General features: G+C 33.8%; 3 protein-coding genes across 5 annotated transcripts; 1 reads left to right on the forward strand and 2 right to left on the reverse strand.

Moving 5' to 3' along the window:
- Positions 1-1,246: 1,246 nt before the first annotated feature.
- On the forward strand, positions 1,247-5,577 carry LOC107933498 (pentatricopeptide repeat-containing protein At4g19440, chloroplastic). 3 transcript variants are annotated; one of them, XM_041083330.1, is made up of 5 exons: positions 1,248-4,095; positions 4,203-4,279; positions 4,499-4,648; positions 4,761-4,832; positions 5,488-5,577. In XM_041083330.1, the coding sequence occupies exon 1, from the start codon at positions 1,531-1,533 to the stop codon at positions 4,069-4,071; it is 2,541 nt and encodes an 846-aa protein (XP_040939264.1). In that variant the 5' UTR covers positions 1,248-1,530; the 3' UTR covers positions 4,072-4,095; positions 4,203-4,279; positions 4,499-4,648; positions 4,761-4,832; positions 5,488-5,577. The 3 variants fall into 3 exon arrangements, with proteins under 3 accessions (XP_016721212.1, XP_040939264.1, XP_016721211.1); XM_016865723.2 differs by lacking the exon at positions 5,488-5,577 and having other exon boundaries at positions 1,247-4,095; positions 4,578-4,648; positions 4,761-5,209; XM_016865722.2 differs by lacking the exon at positions 5,488-5,577 and having other exon boundaries at positions 4,761-5,209.
- On the reverse strand, positions 5,289-7,506 carry LOC107933499 (coniferyl alcohol acyltransferase). The gene has a single exon (XM_016865724.2). It carries the CDS (start codon positions 6,856-6,858, stop codon positions 5,473-5,475), a length of 1,386 nt encoding a protein of 461 aa, XP_016721213.1. The 5' UTR covers positions 6,859-7,506; the 3' UTR covers positions 5,289-5,472.
- Positions 7,507-7,928: 422 nt separating this feature from the next.
- On the reverse strand, positions 7,929-12,004 carry LOC107933500 (carbon catabolite repressor protein 4 homolog 4). Its single transcript, XM_016865725.2, has 9 exons — positions 11,817-12,004; positions 11,530-11,701; positions 11,402-11,451; positions 11,089-11,158; positions 10,800-10,921; positions 10,520-10,653; positions 9,387-9,558; positions 9,139-9,286; positions 7,929-8,411 (listed from the first exon to the last, which is right to left on the reverse strand). Exons 1-9 carry the CDS (start codon positions 11,903-11,905, stop codon positions 8,109-8,111), a joined length of 1,260 nt encoding a protein of 419 aa, XP_016721214.1. The 5' UTR covers positions 11,906-12,004; the 3' UTR covers positions 7,929-8,108.
- Positions 12,005-21,258: the final 9,254 nt, after the last annotated feature.

Genomic DNA, 21,258 nt, shown 5'->3' on the forward strand with positions numbered 1-21,258 from the left:
CTCATGCCCAACGTGGTAAGTTAACTGGTCGTGTCAGCGAGTTAACTGGTCATGTCACTTATCTTGTTAGGCGTATAACGGAAAATGTTAGTGAGTGACTGGTTTGTCACTTTTCGATAATATTAGTGATTGGTTTGTTTTTTTTTAAAAGTTGAGTGCTTGTTTTGTTATTGAAATTAAAGTTGAGTAACTATTGGTGTACTTTTTCCTTTTTTATGAATATTTTTACTCAATTTGTGTGATTGTGGTAATTTGGTAAGAGTTTTCACCTTTGCTTCTTTTGTTCGATGATGACGGTTTAATTCAAGCAAAGTTTACTCTTTCTACAAAAAAATGAGTTTCAGGCCTTTTAGATATTGTTTGTATGGCTTTATTTTGTATTTTTGTATGGTTTGTCTTGTATTAATTATATTCGTGTACGAGCCAACAATCTCTTAGCCTAGTGATAAGAGTATTATGTTGTAGATATGAGAATTTGGATTTAATCCCATACAACTCCATTCCCCACCCCCACTTATAAAAAATAATAATAATTGTATTTGTGTACGGGACTTGATCCCTGATTGCTCGTAATAGTGTAAAGATTAAATTTTGCTATTAGTCTCTGTATTTTGTGAAATTTGTGGATTTAGTTCTAATACTTTAATTTGATCAATTTTAGCACTTGTTCTTTTCAAATTGATGAATTTCAATCCCTTTACTTTTTTAAATTTGAAAATTTAGTCATGACCCAAACAGTAACAGTTAAACTTATTGGTTAAATTCAATTACTAGTCCTATACTATGCATATAGTTGTAAATTTAATCCATATTCTACAATCGAATCATTTTAAGTCCCTATACTTTTCAAATTTTTAAATTTTAATACAAACGCGTATGACAGCCATTAATCCATTAACTGGATTTTTAGTGTGTAATATGTGGAAATAACAAGCTAACACAACATTAGGTATATGATAACATGTTTGCTCCATCATATTGTAGAAATAACATAACATAACTCATTGAATTGAATAGTTATCATTTGGTGATGATATGAATTTTAAAATTTGAAAAGTAAAAGGACTAAAAATGATCAAATTAAAGTATAGGGACTAAATTCATAACTTTTATAAAGTACAGGGACTATTTGTAAAATTAAACCTAGTTTAAAGAAAAGAAAAGAAAGAAAACTAGGTTAAGTCCAATCCAAAAGTAATGATAACGAGGAAGTGGTTTGAAGTGGGCTTAGTCCAGTTGGATTGAAAAGCCCGCATTTGTAATCTCCTCCTCTGATCTTCTGTCTAAATCTCTAAACCCTGATTTCATCATTGTTGTGTTGTACCCCATTCCATTTTCATTGCTTGTTTAACTTCTTCTTTGTGTTTAGCTGCCTGCATTCTGCAAGCAACTGGGTGACCTTTTAGTTTTTGTAAGCCGGGTCAATGAATGGGTGCCCTAGTAGTGTGTATAGGTAATAATAATATGTTTGTTAGTCTAAAATTGGGATGAGCGTGGCTGCTTATTATCCTCTCAAACTCGAATGACTCTATGATCCCATTTCCATATTCAGTTTCACCATTATCATTCGCCAATCTTTATCCCCAAACATTGTTTGCAATGGATGTGAGGAGACTGGCGGCTGTCATTAAACCCATCTATATCTACACCCCAATCACACGCCCCTTGACCTGCGTGACTTCCTCGTCTCCTATTCCTTCTCCAGCTGCCCCACAAATCGATCCTCAACGGCAGCCTTCTTCTCCGCCTCCCGTGAACCAGAGTTTGCTCGATGCTCTATCTTCTATTCTCTCTAAGCCTTCCCTTGATTCTTCCAAATCCAAACAGCTCCTTCCTCTTTTGTCCCCTTCCGATTTTGATCGATTTTTCATCGCTCTTTCGCCTCGTGCCGATCCCAAAACCACTCTTAACTTTTTTCACCTTGCTTCCCGTTCTTTTAACTTCCGTTTTACGCTTCGATCCTACTGTATTTTGATTCTTTTGCTTCTTCTTTCAAATAATTCTTCCGCTGCTAGGTTGCTTTTGATTCGTTTGATTGATGGGAAGCTGCCACTTTTCTCTCCTAACAATCCTCCTAGCGTTAATCACATTCAGATTGCTATTGCATTGGCGGATTTGAATAACTCTTTTAAGGGGGTTGCGGGGGTTGATTTGTTGCTGCATATCTATTGCACCCAGTTCAAGAATGTGGGTTTTACCTACGCTACTGATGTCTTTTTCACACTGGCCGACAAGGGTATATTTCCTTCTACCAAGACTTGCAATTTTTTCTTGAATTCTTTACTTAAGGCTAATGAAGTGCAAAAGACGTACCAAGTATTTGAAACTTTGTCTCGTTTTGTCTCCCTTGATGTCTACTTGTGTACTACAATGATTAATGGATTTTGCAAGGCTGGGAGAATTCAGGACGCCATGGCTCTGTTCTCTAGAATGGAAAACTTGGGTATCTCTCCAAATGTAGTTACTTATAATAATATTATCCACGGATTATGCAAGAGTGGCAGACTGGATGAGGCATTTCAGATTAAGCAAAACATGATAAAACAGGGTGTTGACCCCAGCCTCATTACATATAGTGTTCTTATCAATGGTTTGATTAAATTGGATAAATTTGAGGAAGCCAATTCAGTTTTGAAGGAAATGTCTGATAAGGGCTTTGCCCCAAATGAGTTTGTATATAATACATTAATTGCTGGCTACTGCAAAATGGAAAATATTGATGAGGCACTTAGGATAAAGCATCAAATGTTATCCAATGGGATGAAGCCCAACTCTGTCACATTCAATTTGCTTATGCAGGGATTTTGCAGGGTTGGCCAAATGGAGCATGCTGAGCATCTTTTAGGGGAAATGTTGTCTAGAGGGTTATTTATAAACATTGGCACCTTTAGTTCTGTAATTCGATGGTTATGCTTGCAGTCTAGGTTTGATTCTGCTCTACATCTTACGAAAGAAATGTTGTTGAGAAATTTAAGGCCCAATGATGGGTTGATGACAATGTTGGTTGGTGGACTTTGCAAGGAACGAAAGCATTATGAAGCCATTGAGCTTTGGTATAAGCTATTCGAAAAAGGATTTCCTGCTAACATTGTAACGTCCAATGCTTTAATTCATGGTTTATGTGAAGCAGGTAAGGTACAAGAGGTTATTAGGCTTCTAAAGGAGATGTTGCAGAGGGGTTTGATATTTGATAGGGTCTCATACAATACACTCATTTTGGGATGTTGCAAAGAGGGGAAAGTGGAAGAAGCTTTTAGATTAAAGGAAGAAATGTTTAAGCGTGGAATTCAGCCTGATATTTACACTTACAATTTGCTTATACTCGGCATTTCGAATATGGGGAAAATGGAAGATGCTGTCAAGGTTTGGGATGAAAGCAAATGCCATGGTCTGATTTCCAATGTTTATACGTATGCCATCTTGATAGATGGATACTGTAATGTTGATCAAATTGAAGAGGGTCAAAACTTGTTGGATGAAGTGGCTACTACCAAACTGGGGCTCAACGCTGTTATTTACAACACTCTGATTGGAGCTTACTGTAAAAAAGGGAATATGAAGATGGCCTTTCAACTTCGTGATGACATGAAAAGCAAGGGCATCCTACCAACTATTGGCACATATTCTTCTCTAATACATGGAATGTGCAACATAAGTCTTCCTGACGATGCAAGGCGACTTCTTGTGGAAATGAGAGGTCTGGGCTTGTTGCCAAATGTTGTCTGTTATACAGCACTAATTGGAGGTTATTCTAAGTTAGGCCAGATGGATACAGTTGCGAGTCTTTTACAAGAAATGTCTTTGTATGATATACAACCAAATAAAATTACCTATACCATTATGATCAATGGATACTGCAAATTGGGTAAAATGAAAGAGGCAGCAAAACTTCTCACAGAGATGATTAAACGTGGAATTGCCCCTGATGCCGTTACTTATAATGCCTTCATGAACGGGATATGTAAAGAAGGGAGGGTGGATGATGCTTTTAGAGTATGTGATAATATGAATAGTGAAGGACTGGCATTAGATGATATTACCTATACGACTTTGATCCATGAGTGTCCCTGAGGGCTGGTTGCAAATTTCGGCATGGTATAATATCTCACTGGATCTATGCAATTATATTATATATATGTTGTACTTTGTAAGATTGATGTTTTACTATGTTTGATTATTTATTTTGCATTATTCTTTCGCAGGAAAGTTTATTGTTGACCATGGGACAACAATGATACTTCTCTTTCTCAAATACTGTACTGGTTGCTAAACATCAGAGGTTTGTTGCTTCATCTTGTTACTTGTAATTCTAGTATTTACCCTTGCACTGAAGCTTTTTTTTTTTTTTTTTGTTTCCGAATGGCTTTGCTTGATGTATGTGCTTTGTATTTGGAGTTTATGGTGAATCGTATTGGAAAATTATTTGAGTGACTAGGGCTTATGGTTCTGAACTTTTAATGTTAAGAAAGGAACTGATTTCTCCTAAATGTTCTCACAGTTGCATGCTTGCTTCTCACGCCTAGAATGTCAGGTGCATTTGTGCTTGAGATTCCTGACTGATCTGTTAGCCGCAACAGGCTGATGCTGCAGGATGCGCATGTGTGGGGGTTGTGATGACTTTCTTGCATCATGAAGATGAATTGGGAGAGTAAGGATCTATTTGGAGTTTTAAACTATGTAGATCTGTTTTTTGTTTTACTAGTTAGTTTCCTTCACATATATTCTGAAATGTTGGCCTAAATACATTTAAAATTTTTCAGGAACTTCTCCTGGATGAATAGAAGTGCCATGTATCACAATCAAGTTCCTCACTTTTCTCTGCTAAAAACTGAGTATGTTGATGGACAAATCTTGCACCATTCATCTGTTACTTGGTACGTAGAGAAGATTTATCAGATAGATTCCTGTTTTCGTTATCTGGCCAACGAGGTGGTAGAACAATCCCCCTCCCCCTTTTTCTTGGTTGAGGGAATTGGGATTTTGAGGTAGGAAGAAATAAGAAACTTCAAAGCAGGCAGTTGTTAGTTCTTCCGGAAATACTAAATTAGGTGTTTGTAAGATGATTCATTCATCATGTCATGTAATGTCAAAGAAGGAAATTAGATAGAAAGAAATAAATAAAAAGTCAAGAATGAGTGTGTCAGATTGCTGAGATTTTTGAGCTTCAACTCGGTTTTGAAACATAAATAAATTTGGTACTGTTTTATTATCTCATTTGTTATTTAATGTATCTAATTTTACGGATATATATTTGTTTGTGGCATTTTCTATATTTCTTTCTCTTAGTATTTAGGGAGAAACTTTATTTTGCATTACTTCACATAATTATGAGCATTCAAATTTATCATTGCTTTGCAAATAACTAGACAGGTTCTTATGATTTTTATAACAATCTGGCTTTGACTTGCATATATGCTAATCGTTTGCTAATGCCCCTCTTTAATTTGTTTGGAGATGAAATCATTGTTATTATTATGATTTTTGAAGATGTGAGGCACACAGTGGTTGTAAAACTGAATCAGACTCCAATGCTGCAGCCAGTTGTGGCCATAAGATAGCGGAAATGACCCATGAGCCATCACCCGTAGCACTTGGCCTCTGGTTCATGTAACCAACTCCACTGTTTTTAATGGTGGAGGAGACTGTTCCGAGCATGGGACTACCAAACCCGAAGTCCAATTCAGCAACCGGAAATCTCCGTCCGGATGAAATAACAAGGGCAGGCCCTTCCCGACCTAGGACAAATCTTGGGAGCATCAATCCAGGTTTGTGGCACTCAATCCAATCAATCAAATCCTGGAAATGAGCTTCATTAGTTACCTTGGATATAGCCCTGTGAACATTGTTGGCAATTGCCGATATGGAGCCCTGCTTTATCTCTACAATGCTTGCCTCTTCAATAGCCACGGATAATACGTTACCAATGTAATTTGACATGGAGCTATGACTTAGTCTACCACGTCCGTCAACTAACCAACCCATCTTGCAGTTAGCGTGGCTTTTATCAATGCTTGTTGCCATAATCTTCCAAACATAGGCAGAGAATGCCTCGATTTTCGTTCTCTTGTTACCGTCGGCAGATGCAAGAGTTTGCAGGTGATTGATGCTGGAGGCGTTAACAAAGTAAAGGCGCTTGAGCAAGATGCCGGTTTTAGGTATGTTTCTAATATCTTCAAGCGTGCACTTGACAAAAACATGATTGAAATAAGGGTGATACGTAGGAGGGAGGCGCGGTGGAAGGCTTCTCCCGAGATCAAGATCCGGTATGCAAGAGAGAGGCATGTCACGAGCTAGTTGGGACCACGAGGAGAGAAAGTTGCCAAAAGCAGTGGCATCACCTAGAGCATGGTCGAAGGTAAAAGTAATGGACACCCCTCCACAAGTGTAACATGTTACTTGAACCTGCACAGGAAAAGGAAACTCGTCGGGGTTCAGGCACGAGACCAGTATCTGTTCAAGGGTCTGGTTTAAATTGTAGAAATCCAGGTGGATCAAAGGGATATTGGCCACTGCCTCCACTAGCAGGGCACCGTTGTTGTCACATATGATAAGAGTCTGGCTTGTTTGCGGGTCTTCTACTATTCGACCAGCAAAAGGATAGTAGTAACTCAGAGTTTTGGCGAGTGAAGTCTTGAGTGACTCAAACACATTGTTACTAATATTGATCGAACCTCTGTCGGATCTGCTGTGATAATATAAGTACAAGTATGTCACTGGGAAGCGGCCAGAAAGAAGATCAAGGTTTGAAAGTGTAAGCTTATGGTGACGCTCTGGTGAGAGATATTCGTTCATAGCTTTAACAATGCACTTTTTCCTCAGTATTACTGACATTTTTCTTTCTTTTGGATTCTCCTCCATCTCTCAGTAATCGACATCTAATATATATTCACACTACTTATACTAGAAAACTTCAAGTACATATATATGCACATGGAATATGGAATGCTAATGATGGTGATGATGATGATGATATAATAAAACATATATCATTTATCATTGCTGACAAGAAAATTGAAAGTCATTTGGAGTCACTGTTATATTTGTGGGGTGATGAAATCATGCAAATATATGTAGTAGTCTCTTCTTTAGTCTCTTCTTTAGACGACAAAAAGTTTGTTTTCCATGATTTTTGGATGTCAAAGGAGTCTATATGCGTGTGTGACGTTTAAAGTGGCGCTTATGGGCATCCCTTAGTTACATCAGAGTCAGAGTCCATTATATTTAGTCTACTTTCACCTCACTTTTGAGTGGTCAAGTATGGCATTGGCAGACAGCATCATATCGTACCAACCGAAATCAAGTTTCTGAGTTTCAATGTAATGCTCTAATTATTGCATCACTGGGCAAAAGAAAAATCTATGAGCCGTTGGTAAATGGGTGGTGGTAGTGGTTTTGGTGCTTGTCTATCAATCCCATTCTCATTTGCTGCACAAACTTCTGCGATTTGCAAATGGAGGTAAGGCAAGTGCTACTAATTCTTTACCATATTTGTCTCTTTCTTTCGATCCGATCCGATCCTCTCTGTACAAAGTTGGTATGATAGTGTAACTTGTTCCCTCCTATTTTTAAGCATTGATCGCTCAAATTGATTAAACCAAAGATGAAACAATAAAGAATTCAATATCAAATTTTCAATTTAGTCCCTAGACAACTTTACCCTCACAAATAAAAAATTAAGGTCAGTGCTTACCCAACTTGGTCCATTTCATGTAATGTTTGTTCATCTCATCCTTTAAACATATAGTTTGAGAGTTTAAACCTGCTCATGAAAATAAAACACATTTCATGATCAGTTAAGAAAAACTTCATTCCTCCCTTAAAAACTAAAACAGGCTTTCAACCCCAATTTCAATACCAATGTATCATACATTAAAGCCCAACTTGTTACGCAATTCCAATTCCATTTCTCTCCCTTAACGACCACCATCTAAAACCAAAACAAGTCAGCTTTATTATTTGTCAATTCTTTTACAGGTTTTAAGTGCCTTATCTCCAGAATACTATAGGATGTCCTAAATTCCAAAAAAATAAAGAAAAGAATACAACGAATGAAGCAAATTCAGCTTATCCGGTAAACCGATTTTTGCTCATTTCTCAGCTTGAACATTTTAGTCTTTGGTAATTTCAAATTCAGCACCTATTGGCAAATGATCACTTGGGTGGCTATAGTTTGGCAATGCACCAGCAACATCAGGTGACTCCAACTCTGGAAGTTGGAGAATGCTGACAGGCTTTAGGCAGTCAGATGGGGAAAAGAAAATATAGTCAAGTGTATCAGTAAAATCAGGGGTGCAGTTCGTAAATGATGGTTCTCCTCTTGTCGAAGCATAAACGCTGCACAAAGGAAGCAGAAGTTCTTCCAAACATCTATCCAATGATGTAGAGTTACCAGAAATAAGATACTGATAAACCTGAAAACATAACTAACATTCAGAATGTTGCAAAATGTTGAGGCTACAGAAATAACAAAAAAAAAACAAGCTGTTGGCAACTACTTAAGGCATCCACAAAACTCCGCAAGATTAATATATATATAGATATACAGTATGTCATCCATTAAAAAAACCACCACAACTTTTGTTTCAATCTTTATCACTTAAAAGTCACAATCAAGCAATAAGGAACATGCTTGATTATGCTCTGAAACAGGCGACCATGCCACAGAGGGAGAGCAAGGTTTTGGAAAGAGGAAGCTTAGGGTGAGTTAAGAAAGCACAATGAAAGTCAAATTAAAGTATAAAACAAGTCCCCATGGATCTCAAGCTCATCAAACATTACAATCAAGCTGTTTCAATGGGGTGCAAGACTACCATTTTCACGTGCAAGTATACAGAACAAAAAAAAACTATGCAAGACAAGCAGCTACTAAGCACAAACTTAGTTCACTAGCACCTAAAGTGTTTTCCCTCCACGTGTTTATTATTTTAGAGTTCCATGAAAATGTTAAATGGATAAAGGAGCAAAATAAACTTCGAATACAAACAGAGCCATCAAGAAACTCAGGGAATTAGGATAATTTTCCAATATAAAATTGCAAGAAAGGATAGACAAGAAGCTACAGATAAAGAATTTGGGTTATCCCGTGGTAACTAGAAACATGTGAAAAACTAATAAATAAGTTAAAGTGTATGGACAAACCTTGTCTCCAGGGGTTGAATTGAAGTCACCAGTCAAAATTAACGAAGGAGTACATTCAAATCTCTCTGTTACAAGTGTTTTAAACTGAGCTAAGCGTGCCAAAAGATACTTGGCTTGGGCAAGCTTAACATCAGCCCATTCTGGATCCCTGATATTATATATATAACCAAACATAACTCATAAGATCTAAGATGTATAAACACATAATAGCTATATAAAATGGATCAACGAAAATTTGGATGGTTTACCAATAAAGATGGGTGTTTGCTAAAATAATTAAATGATGAAAAGGATGCTTCAGTTTAAAGGCAGTCATAATTCCTACACAATCTCTCTTTAATCTTACACGTGGATCACTGGGATCTCCATGATTCTCTGGACTACTTTTTACTGACAAATTTGAGAACTTTTCTGACAAATCTGAAAACAGATCATCCAAACAGAGAACAACCAGCATACCATGTCATCACTAGTTTGTAGCAGGTAATGATATGAGATTCCAAATTCCATCACAAAAAAGAATTTTAGCAAAAGACACAGAAGAAAAGGAAAGGGCAGGTATACATATCATTAAGATTTGCAAAATGATAAACGATTAACTATATCAATTTTTTTCCTTCATGAAAACGTACTTGTGCTGTAATATAAGCTAATAAAACTTCAGCAGTAGACATTTAGTCCAAATAATATCTCTACCATATGTAATAAGAGGTTAAAATGCCACCAGCAGCTCAGTGAAGGACAAAGTGCTCTGTGCTCTATGCTTCTTTCTTGATCACTTTCTAGCAGCAGGAAAACCCATATTAAGAAATTAAATTTTAGCTTTCTGGAGAATAATAATCTATTCTTACCAACCTATGCTTCAAGCAATAACATCACCCAACAATAATATGATTTATTAACTAGTCAGAGTTTAGCAACCTAAAATGCAATATGCTTTTACACCACTGCTTGCTTTTCTGCAAACATATATTTAACTAAGAAACACACTTTAAGAATTTCTGGAAAGCCCAGAAAACAGGATCTCCGAAGCTTAACTATATGTTTGAAGATTTACTACAGAACTTTTCGCCATAATAATGCCAAATAAAGTTTATCCCTAATCCATCTCAACTTGTAAAAGACATAAAAACCTACCAAAGGCAATACTAATGGAGCAAAGGGGAAAAGAAAATACTAAAACAAATTTGTGTACACTAAAACCAATTGCACACGGTAATAGAGGAAAACAAAGGCAAGAAGCAGAGAAGTCTTTAAAATCGGGGGAAGAAAGGCTAATAAAATTATTTAACTTGGTTTTGAGATGCCAAAGTATCAAGCAACAAGTATAATGCAGGTGTGACAGGATGCAAAAAGGATATATAACAATAGAAAAGGTTACCTTGCTTTGAACTATCCCCATTATTTCTGTTGGTCAGTGGTGCATTCTGCTTGTCTGAAGATAAGTAGGCTTCATCATGTACCAAGGGTACAAGATCATTGTATTCTATTGTTTCCTCTAAAAGCAATTCTGCACTGAAACAATTGTGCAATGGTAGTTTGGAACATAAGATAGAACGCCAGCATTATGTAAAAAATGAGACGAAATTCTAATATATATTCTAATAATATATGTTGAAGGGAATTGTTTGAGGGAGAAATAGGGAGTACTTTAAGCATACCAGTTTTTATTATAAAATATTCCACATCCATCACGCTTCTGTCCACTTCTCTGAACATATATACTGGAATACCCAAGGTCCTCCATACTTGTTTTGTAAAAGGAATCAAACTCATCTACTTCCTGGTATAAGTTTTGACCAAAGATAAGGAAAATCAGAATCATATACACTCAAAGTACATGAGTGCATGCAGAGAGATACAGTCAATGCAGGGAAGATTGCAAGCAGGAGAGGAGTAGGCAAAAAAAATGATATTTTATGAATTTCATTGGGAGGAAAGAAAACAAACCTGAAGGGAGTAGAAGTCTGCTCCAAGGTCTTTAAGAAGAGTTAAAATTGCCTGTGAGCGAGCCTTCCATCTGAAACAAGGGGGTTTGATTTTAAAGTAGGAAACAATCACATGGATATAAATAGCAGAAATAAAAACAGATGGACATTCATTTGTAGTTACTAGTTATGTATTAAACAATAATGAATCAACAAGTATCGTCCATGAGTTTATGTATATCAAAGTTGAAATGATAAACATGTGAAAGATAAATTGAAATTCCAATGACATAAAAAAGAAAAAGAAAAGAAGTAATTGTTTGATTTGAGCTGACCGAAGACAGGGAGACGGAGAATGTGGAAACAGAGAGCTCTTGACGTATACCTACGGATACGAATACAAAGTATTAAATAATGATTCTTAATAAAGGGCGTAGATCCCCAAACCCAAAGAAAAACCTACCTGAGCTAAAATGTTGTATGATACAAGACGGAATCTGATAGCATCAGCTTTGTCTCTGGCATTGCCACCGCCGCCTTCTACACTAACAAATTCCCGAATTACAGGTGCTGACTTGCCGCTTCCTCCCGTGTTAGTGCTTGCGCTCGTACTCATTCTCAACTTGCTACTAACACTTTATTTAAATTGATAACATATATATATATAAGTGAGAGAATATGAAATGAAATTCGAACAAGCGGTTAAAGTTTTCTAAAAGGAAATAGTATGTACAGAGAAGGATATGGTACCTGAGACGAGGACTGCAGGATATGGTAGAAAGAAGGGGTAGGCGAGGGATGACTAAAGCTAGAGTTGTGGTCCTCCCGATGATCACCATCTAACTTGTATTATCTTCTTCTTCGCTCACTCAACGCCGCTCTCTTCCGACTTTGTGTTCGGTTCATCTCTTACCTCACCAGGTGGGCTGGCTTGCCACTAAAATTTACTATAGTTAACCCAATGCCTAATTTTGAAGCCCATCTCCAACAGCTTTGATTTGAATTTTCGAAGCCCGCCGCTGTAAATGGATTTACCTTTACATTCAACCAAACAGGGTGTAACATAGAGTATTTTTTTTATACAAAGGATTGGTTCACACGATTTGAATATATATTAAATACGAGATTTAGTCCCCGCTTTACATAAGTGATGACTTTTTATCATGAATTATATCTTAGTATTGTATTGGAAATTAAAAATTTTTTTACTATTTTTGGAAAGTATTTTTGAAAAGTATTATGAAAAAAATGTTTTTAAAATTTTTATTTAAAAAATAAGTATTTAATATTATTGTCAAAAAATTCTTTAAGAAATAAAATGTGTATTTTAAATATGATGATGTGAAATAAAAACATACATTTAAATAATATTTAAATTCTTTAATATTATGATCTTTTAATTGTGATGTATGGATCTTTAATTCCAACATTTGTATTATCAGTCGAGGTGGACACCTTTGGTCTTTGAGCATTCATATTTGAGTTTCGTCATGCAATTGTAATGTGTTAATCTTTAATTTCGACATTTGTATATAAGGGATTTAATTCAGTTCTTTGTCCATTGTATTTTATATTGATTTAATTATATATTTTAATTTGTCGATATTATTTTATTTTATACCAATTAAGAAGTTAATTGAATTGTTTAAAAAATTAATAACATCCCGGAGTTTTAACATTCTGTAACACTTCTTACTCGGTCTAGTAGTCGGACCTGAGCTACTGGATGTTATTACAGTTACCAAAGCAATCATATATAGATCGTATCAATTAATTCAATTTAAACACCAATTCATTTCATAATTCTAAGCATAATACAAAATATAATTAAAACCAAGTCTTAATTAAGCTTACGAAAGCTCTTAAGTTAACCCGAACATAAAAAATGAATAAACTACAAAGATTTCAAAAATCCAAAACGACGTCGTAACGTGAGGGAGTTCTTTGTTGGGACATCGCCAAAACAGTTTGTCACATCATGATGTAATGACCTGAAATTTACGGGCACCGGAAAAGTGAGTTATAGGGCCTCCGTCTTAGTGAAATAAGTTCGAAAATAATTATTAAAAATATTTATGAGCCTAGTGGTGTGTCTAATTAGGATCTAATTAAGTGAATTTAGCTTAATTTAGAGTAAGTAATAAAAAGGATTAAATTGAATAAAGGGTAAAAGTTTAATTATAAAGCAATAGAAAATAAAAAGGATTACAATGGCAATTAAGCCATTGACTACAAATGAGGTGGCATATTGGTGAAATAAAATCAAAGATTTTTTTTAGGTTTTATATATTATAATGATTATTATTATGGTTTTATATTAAATTGTTATGATTATTTAATTGATAATATATTATAAATAAATTAAATAGAAGACAATTGTATGGTAATAAAATATATATGTGTAAGAATTGTATGGGTACATTTGTAATTTAAATATTTAATTACTTATAATTTAAGTATAAAGATATTTTATAAGTATTAATTGTATTAATTAAATCATGAGATTTTTATTTAATAAGCAAATTAGATAATGACATTTGTAATAATATAAATATGTACACTTGTTATATAATTATTAATTTACTTAATATAAAAGTAAAAGATATTTTAATATTATATTATGTTAATAAAATAATAAAGTATAAAAGAATTAAAGAAATAAAGAAACAAAAGCAAATAGAAACAGAATTGAAAACGGGAAGCAGGGGAGAAAAAGGGAAAGAAAAATAAAAGAGAAAACTGAGGATTTGAAGCTTGGAGTTAATTTGGTAAGTCAATTAAGTCCTTTTTAGTTAATTTTGATGTTTTAGGAGCTTTGAAACAAGATTTTGATGAAATTAAGTTGATAGTTCAAGAGTTCATATGTTTCCAAGTAGGGTTCATGTTGGAAAATTTATGGAATTAGGGATTTAATTGAATGAATTCTAAGTTAGAATTGATTAACGGATTAAATTGTAAACTAGGCTATAAGTTTTATGTTGTAGGGACTAAATTGAAGAAATTTCGAAATTAGGGAAATATGCTGGAAATTTTATAGTTAAATATAAGTTTAGACAAAATTTGAATAGAAAAAGAGAGTGAATTGGATTAAGAAAATAATTAAGTTTAGTTAGGATTAAATTGGGAATAAGGTAGGAGTTGTTTAGAAATTTAATTATCTATTATAATTAATGCTGTAAATAATAATGTAAATTACTATTATTTTCGTAGCTAACAAAGAACCGGAAGCATCAGCATCGAAAGGAAAGGAGAAAGTCATCGAGGACTAAAACGGGAGAATTACGGTGTGTATTACTATAATTCAAATTTTAATTATTATTGATTGCTGAAATTTTAATTGTTATGTATGGTAAATAAGACTTGAGGTAAGTATGTGAAATCGATATGAATATTGAGTGAAAATGAAAGTGATATAAATTGAATCAAATTGAATTGAATAAGTGAATTATGGAATATGTGATTATTTGAAAAGTGTATTGATTGAAAATAAATAAATTGTGACAAATGTATGGTGTTGATGGTATACACTTGTGTGAAAATTAATTTGTATATGAATTAAGATAATAGATATTTGAATTGAATGAGTATTGAAAATTTTTGTGTAAATGAAATTGAAATTAGAAAAAAAAATACCCTATTAACTTGTCGGACTAGATTCGATACAAATGGCATGCCATTGGATTTGTGATGTGATGAAGAGATTGTAGTTCGGCCGAGAGGATGTTTCTGTTATTATATACTTCGGTTTATCCGAAAAGGCATTTATTGGTGTGTTTGGGAGGACATATTATACCGGTGTGTTATGGAGGATTTACAATATTCCGGGTGTGTTTGGGAGGACATATTATACCGGTGTGTTATGGAGGATTTACAATATTCCGGGTGTGTTTGGATGGAATCCGCGTATCTGTCATAGTCCGAGCTTTGTTAATAGGGTAAATAATTGAAATGAAATTTTGAAAATGAGATTATTTGTTTTAGCACTATTGAAAAGTACGAGAAAGAATGTATGAACTAAATTATGAATTGAGTTAGTATGAAAAAAAATGAATTATGAATTTAAGATTTATGAAGTAAAATTTTTGTATAAATAATTATAAAATTTATGGTTGATGTTTGTAATTTATTAATGTTAAATAGTCTTGATTTATAGTAATACCACTGAGTATATCCATACTCAGCGTACGGTTGTTTCCGTGCGCAGGTTAGTAAAAGTCAAGTGTCCCGGCTCAGCATCTAGAACAATCCCGACTCCAACACAAACTTGGTGATGTATATTTTTCTTTTGGGTAAATGTGGCATGTACATAGGTGTTATTTAGTCACTTGAATATGTATATTGTTTTGAGTAGTGAATGATGAATTATAAGATTTAGATGGTTAAATGAAATGGTAAGGAAAGTACATGATATTTTGATACATGAACATTAAGTTGTTAAATGAATGAAGTTTATAATCAATTTTGAATGATGCTATGATAGTTATTAAGTTAAAATTATGTTAATGATATAAATATTAGTTATATGAATGTGAAATATTGGTGTTGGTTGTTTTGGTTTGAATTTGCAGGAGGTTTAGGTAAAAATAAGCAGAAATGCTGCCGAAATTTTTATAAAAAAAAAATTAAAATACTCAAACAAGTCTCGTTCTACTTTTAATACGTGTTTGAACTTCAAGAGTTCAAGATAGGGACTTAATTATTATATTATACTATGAAAGTTATATTAATTGTAAATTATTCGTAAGTTGTCTGTGTAACACCCCCACGCCCGAAACCATCACCGGAGTCAAGCTTGAGGTGTTACTAAACTTATCTTACCTTTTAAACAACTCTAAACCACTTATTTTAATTTTTGGAATAAACTATTTTTCTGCGTCATGGTTGCTTAAAAATTCATTTCTCGAGTTTCAAAACTCAAAATTAAGATCCGTAAATTTTTCCTGAAACTAGACTCATATATCTATCTACTAATTTTTTTCTAGAATTTTTGACTTGGCCAATTAGTACAGTTTATTAGTTAAAGTTTCCCCTGTTTCAAAACTCAACTACACTGACCTCTTCTTACTACAAGCCATGTTTCTTCCTGTAAAAAAATTCATATGACTAAGCCGTTTGTTTCTCTCAAAACTAGATTCAACAAAGATTCTAACCATATAAATTAAACCTTCTAATTAGTTTTGTACAATTTATGGTGAATTTCCAAAGTTGAAACAGGGGATCCAGAAATCGCTCTGACCCTATTTCACTAAAACTCAGATATCTCATAAAATATAATACCTTTACCTGTTTTGCTTATTCCATAAGAAAATATACATAATAAGCTTTAATTTCATATATTATTAATCTTCAAACTATGTTTCTACAATTTTTAGTGATTTTTCAAAGTTACGTCATTTCTATTACTTGAATCTGTTTTTAGGTTACTTTCACATTTTTCATAATTTTCATGTGATAATCATCAATCAATCATACATATTAATAAATATGTATATCATCGGCTATTTTATTAGCTAATCACTAGCAAGTATTTACACATCATTCATTGTTCATATTATACCAAAAGTAGCTAAGTTTCTATACATGCCATACCCAAAACAAAACGTCTAGTTATACCGAGTTATTTCTTTGATAGTGTGATCGGCCTCCGACGTTTCCTTCGATCCCCGAGTGACTAGATAAGTACTATAAGAAGAAGAAAATAAAGAGATTAAGCACTAGGCTTAGTAAGCTTACAAGCAAATAAATCACAACATTCAACATAATGGATAATTATGCATAATATCATCTAACATCATAAATTTCTTTACTTCTCAATTTCTATCTTCTTCTTTATTCCCTTACCTTCTTTCTTACCTGACCTTTCCTTTTTCATAAGTATAATCTACTTTTCCTTTGCTGTTAATTCACTGTAATTTAACTCGTATCCTGACCCGTTGAACCACTCGGAATACTAAGGATACTAGGGTCGTTCCTGTTTATCAATATCCTGCCAATGCCATGTCTTTGACATGGACTTATATGAATTATTCCTGTCTCCAATGTCATATATAATATGGACTTACATGGCTCAATCTTGTCTCCAAAGCCATATTTCTAATATGGACTTACATGGCTCATTTCTGTTCTGTCCTGTCAACCCTAATATCCTAACATTCCTAGGGTTCAACCGGGGCTTTCTAACACTTTTCCTCTGTCACTCCACCTTAAATTCGACTTTACATATTTTCATAACATAAGTATATAAATGCTGGAAATTGACAATAATAATGTAAAATAAAAGAATATTGCATTTATTTACTGTAACTTACCTTGATACAAAATGTGACTAAACTTTACAATTTAGTCCTTTACTTTTTCTTTTCCCCGATCTACTCCCGAATTTCGTTCTTCTTGATCTATAATAGCAAATTTAACTTATTTAATATTCACATTTATTAAAACAGTCCTTGACCCAAAATTTTGTAAAAATTATATTTTTACCCCTAAACTTTCACATATTTTCACTTTTGCCCCAATGCTCGTAAATTAAACTTCATCCTATTTTCTTATGTTTTATGACATGCTGATCATTTTCCCTTCTATGGCAATATCAAAATCACACTCTAACATATACTTATGACTATTGGTATTTTTTTTCCAATTTAAGCCCTTTTACTCGTTTTCACTTAAAACCGAGTAGCATAAGTTGTTTAACATAATTTAAAACCTCATATTCTATCATAAAACACCAAAATACACAAATTTCAGCCATGGGTATTTTTCCAAATATGAACCCTAGGCTGAATTATTGCTAGAATAAGCTTAATCAAGTTACCGGGACTCCAAAAACGTAAAGATCATTAAAAACGGGGCCTGGAATCACTTACTATGAAGCTTGAAAGTTGAAGAAACCCCAGCTATGGAGGAGAGCAAAAATTGGCAGAAACTAATTGAGAAGATGACCATTTTTGTGTTATTTTTCCCTATTTAATTCATTTGATATCCAAATGACTAAATTACCCCTCCTTACTAAACTTTCAAAAATTCCTTCCATGTCCTAATTTTTGTCCATGAACTTAAAATTGGTCAAATTGTTATTTAAACCCTCCTAATTAATATTCCAAAGTAATTTCATACTAAAAACTTCTAGAATGCAAGTTTTGCAAATTATTCAATTTAGTCCCTAACCTCAACTTAAGCACTTTATGCATGAAATTTCATCACGAAATTTTCACACAATCATGCAATCATGCCATGAACCTTAAAATAATAATAAAATAAATTTTTCTACCTCGGATTTTTGGTTTGGCAACCACTATTCCGTTTAGGCCCTATTTTGGGATGTTACAGTCTGATATATCCGGTAATGCCTCATAACCTCATTCCGATAACGGTTTGGGTTTAGGGGGTGTTACACATGACGTCAGTAAGTTCGACGTCGCAACGTCACTCATTGTTTTGGCCTCACTGAGAAGACAGAGTTTCTCTTCTAAATGTGATATTACAAGTCTTTACACATTAGGATGACCACCATATGACGTCATGACGTGAATCCTATTTTTTGGTATTTTAAGGTCATTTGGTACTTGTTTCAAACCAATCATCCAAATATATCAAAAGAGTTCTTATAGCATCATCCTAACCTATTTAAAACATTCCCAAAACCATGCCAAAACATATCATTCATCATTTTTCCTTACATCTAACCAATATGCCACATTTAGCACCAAAACACAACAAGGTTGCATAAATCATTCCAAACGATTCCATCTACTTAAACCATTTCAAAGCAATAAATTGATTCAAGTATACCAAACTCATTATATCTCCCTTAGATTCTTAAACATAACATTAAAACTTATACATTCATCAACCATTGCATCATTCAAAATAACCTTTCATTATCAATATAATCATTTATATGCTCCTATTATAGTTAAACATTTGCCAAGGTACACACATTCATCCATATCATATAACCATTCATGTCATTCACCATTTTAGGTCTTAAAATCAACATCATTCAAAGTACACATGAACATCACATTGCCTATTTACATGTCACATAACCAAGTTCAGAATGATAACAAGACAACTGAATCGAAGGCTTGATAGTGTGAGCTTCGAAGTGATCTGATCGCCTTGTTCTGCAAAAGACAACTACAATAGAGTAAATATTACGTATGCTTAGTAAGTTCATATGAGCTAAAAAAGTAAACTCACCTCAATTCATAACTAACATAATGAATTAGCTAACTACATGACTTTTCCTGTCATCACATTTGTAACGACCCATATTTCACGGGCACAGGAAAAGTGAGTTTAGGGTTTCCGTCTTAGGAAAAATGAGTTCGTAAATATTTATTAAAAATATTTACGAAGTTAGTTGTGAGTTGAATTAGATTTTAATTAGGTGAGTTTATTTTTAATTAGAAGTAATTAGTAAAAAGGATTAAATTGAATAGAGCATAAAAGCTTAATCATAGAATAGAGAAAGGATAAATGATTAAATTAGTAATTAAACTAAATTATTGGCATGTATTAGGTTTTGTTTTGGCCACTTAAATATATTTTACGTATTGGGTGTAAGGTAATTTGTAACTTTTAAGAAGTATTTGAAATGAATAGATGAATGTTATTTGATCAAGATTTATAAGTCAATGTATTGGGCATGAATTAGGTGTGTTTGATATGTGAAAATAGCTTTAAAATTGTGAAAAATCATGTTTATCACATGGCCAAATCATATGGGCGTGTGCCCAGGCCGTGTGGTAAAGTCAGAATTGGCCACAGGTTAGTCCCATGGCCGTGTGAGAAAGTTAGATCTGCCCACGGGCTGGCCCCACGGCCATGGGAGCCCCACAGGCAGGCCACACGGGCATGCTCCAGGCCACACGGGCATATGCCCCTATTTTCAAGGAAAAGTTTCCAAAGTTCCCGGTTTAATCTCAAAACACTTCCTAAGTATATTTTGAGCCTCGTAGGTCCATATTAGGGACTTAAAGGTGGAATTTGAGAAATTTTAAATTGAAATATAGATTTATGACTTGGTGTTGTTCGTTATTAGCGTCTAATTCCGGTAATGCCTCGTAATCCTGTTCCGGCGACGGGTTGGAGTTAAGGGGTGTTACAACATTTCTCATCAGTAAGGCGAGTTTGTCAACTATAAACTTATAACATTTCAAATTATACAAAACATTTTCATTTAATGTCATTTTATCAGAGTTGTCGAACATATTTACAACATTTCATCATTCCAGTCACATATATATACATTTCATATACAATACACATTATCAATCAGATATTTTCCTTTTACACTAATTGTTTAACCCGATGAACTATAATAAACAGATACAGATATGCAGGTAGCCACTAGAAACACATCAGATTGCTCATTTGAGCGAAACTCTAAAACACACTTGTGCATCGAAGTGCTAAGTCCGTAGGCATCATATGTCACAAGACAATACATCCCTCTAGAACACACTAGGGTCTCTGTAGAGACAAGACTCGATAATCCGCAACAAATGTTAGATTCTAGTTTAAATAGTGAATTCTCCATACACCAGTATCCTCTCATATCATATCCCATACAACGCCCAGATATCCCTATTGATATGCCAATTGTATCCTATCCTATATTAGGTTCATACGCGTACATTTCACACATTGGATAATTTCTTTACAATTTAGTCCACTCCTCACCTTTTGTACTATTTTATAACTAATTCAAAATACAACCACAATATACAATTCCTTAATTTAAACACATTCAATATGTTTACAAACATAATTATACCATATAAACTTACCTCCAAAAATTGTTAACAAGTTGAAGTGTAGAGACTAATCAACAATTTTTCATTTTCCTCAATTATTTATTGGTTAATTCAAATCTTGATCATGCAAGGGAGAAAGTTTGGCCGAAACTTCCTTGGCTCAAGGTGGATTTGGTGGAGAAAAGGAAAGAAATGGCCACTTTTTCTTTTGTTTCAATGTTTTAATATAATTAAAATCAAATTTAATATTAAAAAAATAACATATATTCACTAATTAATATACATTAACCGTCGACCATCATTGAAAATAGTTTAATTGTCATTTAAACCCCTCAATAATTATTATTTAAACCTTTTTAACTAATAAAAATCAATAGCGATTAACTTTTACGATTTTTACGATTTAATCTTTGTGTCTTAATTATTAACTG

Source organism: Gossypium hirsutum, chromosome A12, assembly GCF_007990345.1.
Source record: "Gossypium hirsutum isolate 1008001.06 chromosome A12, Gossypium_hirsutum_v2.1, whole genome shotgun sequence".
NCBI lineage: Eukaryota > Viridiplantae > Streptophyta > Magnoliopsida > Malvales > Malvaceae > Gossypium > Gossypium hirsutum.

Bases quoted from the DNA above. Each gene is read 5' to 3' on its own strand.
- LOC107933498 (XM_016865723.2), top strand. From the start codon at position 1,531: ATGATCCCATTTCCATATTCAGTTTCACCATTATCATTCGCCAATCTT.
- LOC107933499 (XM_016865724.2), bottom strand. From the start codon at position 6,858: ATGGAGGAGAATCCAAAAGAAAGAAAAATGTCAGTAATACTGAGGAAA.
- LOC107933500 (XM_016865725.2), bottom strand. From the start codon at position 11,905: ATGGTGATCATCGGGAGGACCACAACTCTAGCTTTAGTCATCCCTCGC. The intron at 11,159-11,401 runs GTCAGCTCAAAT...CCCTTGTTTCAG, and splicing joins TCTCCGTCTCCCTGTCTTCG to ATGGAAGGCTCGCTCACAGG. The intron at 10,922-11,088 runs GTTTGTTTTCTT...AACTTATACCAG, and splicing joins CAGACTTCTACTCCCTTCAG to GAAGTAGATGAGTTTGATTC.